We start from the raw sequence: 6,159 nt of genomic DNA, 5'->3' as shown, positions 1-6,159 counted from the left end.
ACTGATGAAAGGACAGATTCTGTATTTACTTGATCCAGGAGGAAGTTGCATGATAAGCATCAACATACGTTTTGATGGTGTTCCACCCACTTAGGTCGACATTGTAAGTTGCTGTGATACAACACTTAACATGATGCAAACGGTGATCAGGCAACTACTTCTGATAACGCTATTTGCTTCATTCAGCCTGTGGTCGATGTGACCTTATAAGTTGCTTCGATACAACGCTAAACATAATATAAACAGTGATCAGGTAACTACTTCTGATAACGCTATTTGTCTTTATACAGCCTGTGGATGTAAGTAAAAAAAGTTAATAAATTAAAGTTGGAACGGGGTCACGCTCTCTCAATCTGTTTGTACTAGACACCGCGTTCCACTAGGCAGAATTAAAACTAAGGATCTCGGTTGTTATCAAGGTGTACAGTTTTTGTATTTAGTTTTCAAAATCTCTTTCAAACCATTAACTTCTTTGAACTGGTAGTGCATCTGTAAATTTAAACCGCGAGGAAATATTGTATGACATACGGTTAACATTTAGACATTTACGTGAAATTAGTTCCCATAGTGCTCCATAAAGGTTCGTTTGTTTGAATGGACCGTAACAGATTCACATCGCACGGTTGATTCTTACATACTAATAATACGATCATGGTCACGTAATTGACGATTAGTCTCTCGACCTTAAAAGCGACAAGATCTCAAGATCTCTATCCATAACCGCAAGAGTTCAAAGACGTGACTGACAACGTTATAATATAAGGCAGATTACACTGAAACGTGAGTTAATGGATAAGGCTTTGTCTGCTTAGGAAATAACAATTGTGTGAATGCCGAAGAAGGAAAATGGAGAGCATGAAACAGTCCATTACCACTAAACGAAACCAAACGATAAAGACGGCACAACTTAAGTACAAACTTTAGTTATCCACAGTAAAAATGAAGTTTGATATATTTTCGGGGTTTGAAAATATCAAATCCAAAGATCAACTCCACAATCAGTTTTAGGCTTTTAAATTTATATTCAGGCTTTTAAATTTACATTCAGCTCGGAAACGAAGGCCTAAAGTTCTTCCATTTGGTGCCAACTTGCATAATAGAAAGGGCCAGGTAACCAAATGGAAATCAAATCGGATAGCTTGCACATGATCCTGTGACTGTAATAGCTACAGGATAATTAAAAATAACAACGCTAAGCTAGCTACGTGATGATGCGTAGCGTGATCAAAGCGTCTGTAATCTAGGAAAAGGTATGACTTCAGTCTAATAACAAATTAGACTGAAACAAATTCCCCAGTGATGCGTCATACACTTTTTAGGCACGTTTTGCCGGCTGAGATTATGCATTTTACCGCTCCTGAGAAATCTTGAAGAAAATCATTAAGAAAAGGGCGTTTGAAAACTTACAAAATAAATTGAAAATTAGACATAGTTTGATACTACTCTGGTTTGCAGATTTAATGAATGTAACTGAAGAAGTTACAATTCATAGACCCAACGTTTCGACACTCCTGTCTAGTGCCTTCATCAGGGGTGATCTAAACGCTGCAACAAGAGGTCCTTTTTGCCCCCGCAGGGTTTTTGGCCCCAGAGGGCCAAAAACCCGAGGAGGCACCTTAGGACTCCCCGTGTAATATAGAGGAAGACTGGAGAAGAGAGAATGTGGGTATTTTCGGTAGATCATAACCAGAAAAAATCTCGATTTGATCGCTTGCACGGCCGCAAGGTATCAACGTTTTTCCCGCAAATGGTCATGGGCGGCCAGCAAAAAGACACGCGCGCGAGGACTTTTAGGATCGGCGTCTTTGTCCTTGTCGAGATTTCGAGTTAAGCGTCCCTGAAAAGCGTCGAGAAGCGTTTCCAAGTGTAACGCTAAGTGTGTATAGCATCTTTCTAACAATTAAAGGTAGTTTTGAGTTTAAAAGGTGATCAAAATCCGTCAAAAGAGAAACAGTTGTGTGAAGTCTCGATCGAAGGCGGCGGAGGGTCCACAGCTCAGTCAGCTAACGTGAGAACTTAAGGCAAAGAACTTGCAGCATAATTAAAGTATAACCAGATATCAAATACATGAAAAAGTTGAGCTTCTAACTCGTTTGCTTTGATGTTGGATTATTCTCTGAGTTTTAGAGTTTCTTCGGTCAAAGTCCACGCGACCATCAAAGTGTGAAAATCGGGTGAAAAGCGTGGAGAGTGCTGTTTTGTGCTTAAAAGCTGTCTTGACTCATTTGTGTTATACAGAAGTTAATTCAGAAATAATTTCACCGATGCTCAGAAGACGGTGTAAGTTTAGCATTTTGACCGAAAGACTCGGTTAACTCCGATTTGTCAGCCGCAAATCAAGCTTATTGCACAAAGCCGAAAGACTCGACAATTTCTGGATTTGTCAGAGGCAAGTCTGTTATTGGGCGCGAAGGACTCGCAGCACCATTGAAAGTAAACAGTAGTCAAAGAAAGGAAATTACTGGTTGTAACTAGGGATTTGACTTTTGATTATTTTCAGAGTGATACTTACTACAATCGACGTGTTCAAGAGGTACGAAAACGCTGTTGGATCATTACGTGGGTGAGTGTTACATGTTTCCTCAGTTGGAACAAAGAAACGTTCAGTCATGTGGAAACGAAAAAGCCACTTTATGAATTCAGTTTTAAGTACCCCAGGAACTTATTCTTGTGCGTTGGATAGTTTCCTTGAGATATCATCCCATCTATTTTTACCCTATTTGTCAATACTAACTGCGCGAAATGAATTCACAGAACTCCTTTTCAATACATGTGCAAGATACATTGAGTCACAAGAAAATGACAGATTGTTGAGAGAACTAAGGGAACCGCTTTGGGTATATTTACAACACCATTGCCCCTCGTTTTTGTCAAGAGATTGTAATGCGTGCTTCAGTCAGATTTTCGAGGAACGAACCTTTGGTGATCTTTCTTCAGAGGAAATGAATATATTTTCATCTCAGAGAATCTTTGAGTCATTTTGTAAGACCTGCCATGTCACTGTAGCTCTCAAAAGCTCTATTTTGGTTAACTATGTGACAAGATCAGCATTACAAAAATGTCAATTGGATCACAATTCTTGGCCACATTTTATCTCTGCTATTCAAACTGAACCAGGAAAGTTGAATTGTCCTAATTGTGAAACCCCTACAGATGACCCAGTTTTAACCTATAGCTCACAGGCAAAATTTATCTTTATTGAATTCTCTCCGGAACTTATGGATTTGATAAATTTGTGTGAAAATATGCATGTAGGCTCATGTGAATATAAGTTAAAGGGGATGGTGCGTTGTTATAATGGACATTTTACCTGTGCAGTTCTTACTCAAGGGAACTGGACCTACATTGATGATCTTTGTGTAGGTGTTAAAGAATTTTGTAGTTTAGCCACCCTGAAAAGAAACTTTGCTAAAGGATGGTTCTTTGTAATTTATGAAAGCATGAGCATGTTTAACATAGAAGCAGATCCTATGGCATACAGTAGTTCAATGAATAGTAACAACATGACAGAGGAAGTTCAGTTGGGTGATTGTGAAATAAACCCATTAATCTCAAAGAGGGGACATTCTATGAATTCTATTCTAAGTGTCCCTAATGTGTATATCTGCGCCAACCACAACATATTTCATTTTTTTTCTCAAGATATTTATTGAACTCCAAAAACTTCCTTTGGCTTTCACTGTTTCATCTTGGGCCAGGCAAAAAAACAGGCCATAACTTCACATACATGAATTTGCTAATATGCAACATATGATGCAATGATTGCATAATAATTATAAAAGGAGATTCAAAATTTACTAGCTGCCTTCAATCAATCCAAACAAAGAATTATTTTGAGCAAATAATATACCTGATGTTAAGCAAAGTTTACACAGAAAATGTTTCTAGCATTTTCATAAATAAGTTAACAAAATATAAAATAAACATTTTTTTTTCAGGCTTTACTGAATATATACAAAGAGTAGACCGAAATCGAAAAAGCCAGCAAGGATTTACATATTACTTCGACATCATTCTGCAGACAGCAGTAGACCAAACGCAGATGATAAGAATAATGATAAGTTCTATGGATGACACCACGAAAAGCCAGCTTTTCAAAGACAAACAAAAAGCACAACAGCCCATCACCATAACCAACCTTAGGGTTGTTCAGAGTGGCATGGTGTTTATGCACCAGAACAGCATTGTTAAGGATGTCTCCACAATGGCCATTCCATTTAAATATGTACCACCAGCAGCACCACCCATTACATCTGTAGCAGATGTTTTAAAAACTAAGAGGCAAGGGGATATGGTCACAGTCTCAGGCTTAATTCGATGGGACAGTGAAGCTTCAACACCACAAAACTCTAAACGACCAGTAAGAGATGGTAAATTAGTAGACTCAACAGGAACTATAGATATTTCGATTTGGTCAGACCACATTTCTCTGATCAAGGAAGGGGATTTCTTTGAGATCTCCAACTGCACTGTAAAGTACTACTATGGGTTGAAAATCAGTACCATTACAGAAACCATTATAAAGCCAGCCGAGAAGCAAAATATTACCAACGTAAATACAGATGCAACTGCTATCAAGCCTCAAATCTGCTGCCCAGAAATACAAAATGTCATCATTGACATCAATGCAATGTGCAACACCAAAGGATGTAAGAGCAAAATCACAGGAAACACAGAATCTAAAGTTATGGTTTGTTGCACAGCCTGCAACAGAGCAATGCTCGTTAAAAACTGTTACGTTGACATGAGCACAACCTTTCAACTGGAAAAGGAAGAGAAGCAATTCAACGTTGTGGCAAACCATGCCACACTCAGCGTCTACCTAAACGAGGACATTTTCCAATACCGAAACAACATAGATGAACTAACAGAAAAACTTCTGTTGCTGGAAAATGTTGACTTCACATTGTCAAAAAACGGTAAATTTATTACCGAGATAGTAAATCACCAACTGCAGCCACCAACGCCAGAAAAATCAAAAAATGAGTAATAAAAGCAAACATTGTTTCATGTTGGTGACCATCAAATTTGGACACTGTACCATCTTGACATTTTGGATAACTCCAAAAGTTCAAACAAAAATACTTTATTTTTAATTATTTTTTATATCAATGTTGTTCCCGTTTGAAATTTTATTCATACAACTTTACTTAATATCAAAGTTAAAAACATAATCGTCACTTAAAGTAGATTTTGAAAAATATATTGTATATATAGTTTCGTTCAAATTTCATACTTTTCTCTTTTTTCCAGTTTTTATAAGCCAAATATATTGTACATGCATGTAGTTCCATTATTTTTTTTCCATTTTGATACCACATCACAATAGTTATATTATATTAATCAATCAAAAAAGATCAATTATTATAAAAATATATAGTCGGTTCCAGTTATAATTCATCCACTTATCGTTTTTACAGTTTATAATAATAGAACGTTCTATTCAACAGACCCATTTTTCAATGCCTTTCAAATAAATTCTATTTAAAATTGCCCTCTTAAGGTAAAATGTTGTGTCTAATAACTAGTCTATTATGTGCAAAATGTCAGGTTTAAATATAATAATAAACTGTTCTCCAATGCCACCCATAACATTCCAATGTTAAAACTGACCCAAGTCCCTACATTCTGCTTCTTCTTGATCGTGAAGAACAAACAAATCCAAAGTTAAACCACACAGCAAAAGAAAAAAACATTCCAAGCACTTCCCAAAGCTACATTTTGTACACTTTTAGTATTTTGAGATCCAAAATTACTAAAACCAAAGTACTGAGCCGCAATTCCGTAACAACATAACAGAACAATTACGCAACTGTAAACAACAACCCCAACTAAAAAAAACAAACAAACAAAAGAAAATGGTACTGTAGGGCGGGGGCAGCTCTAGTGAGAACTATAACTAGTATATAATCACTAATTAGCGGTCTTTTTTCTGACGAGGTGTAAATAGGCGTCAGGAAGCAAGCCGCCATCGTCACGATTTAAAGGAGCGTAGGCGGAGTTTATATGCCAAGCCTCCAAACAAAGGCGCTGGTGGTAACGCCGATTAGTGGTGATAATTTTAGAATTATCCCACCCAATTGTATGGTTGGTTAGGCATGTATGCTCCGATAAAATAAATGGCGTCGGTTCCATTCTATTCCTTGCAATGACTGTGAC

The 6,159-nt window shown here is 37.2% G+C and overlaps 1 protein-coding gene across 1 annotated transcript; it reads left to right on the top strand.

Moving 5' to 3' along the window:
- The first annotated feature begins 1,951 nt into the window (after positions 1-1,951).
- LOC149036496 (uncharacterized) lies at positions 1,952-5,589 on the top strand. Its single transcript, XM_089190010.1, has 2 exons — positions 1,952-2,563; positions 3,939-5,589. Exon 2 carries the CDS (start codon positions 4,043-4,045, stop codon positions 4,988-4,990), a length of 948 nt encoding a protein of 315 aa, XP_089046136.1. The 5' UTR covers positions 1,952-2,563; positions 3,939-4,042; the 3' UTR covers positions 4,991-5,589.
- Positions 5,590-6,159: the final 570 nt, after the last annotated feature.

Source organism: Pocillopora damicornis, chromosome 12, assembly GCF_964200805.1.
Source record: "Pocillopora damicornis chromosome 12, jaPocDami1.2, whole genome shotgun sequence".
In the NCBI taxonomy this organism is placed as follows: Eukaryota; Metazoa; Cnidaria; class Anthozoa; order Scleractinia; family Pocilloporidae; genus Pocillopora; species Pocillopora damicornis.
Note: the sequence above shows the minus strand (reverse complement) of the source record. Positions and strands in the feature narration are given on the sequence as shown.

Coding starts and splice junctions, on each gene's coding strand:
- LOC149036496 (XM_089190010.1), top strand. CDS start 4,043: ATGATAAGAATAATGATAAGTTCTATGGATGACACCACGAAAAGCCAG.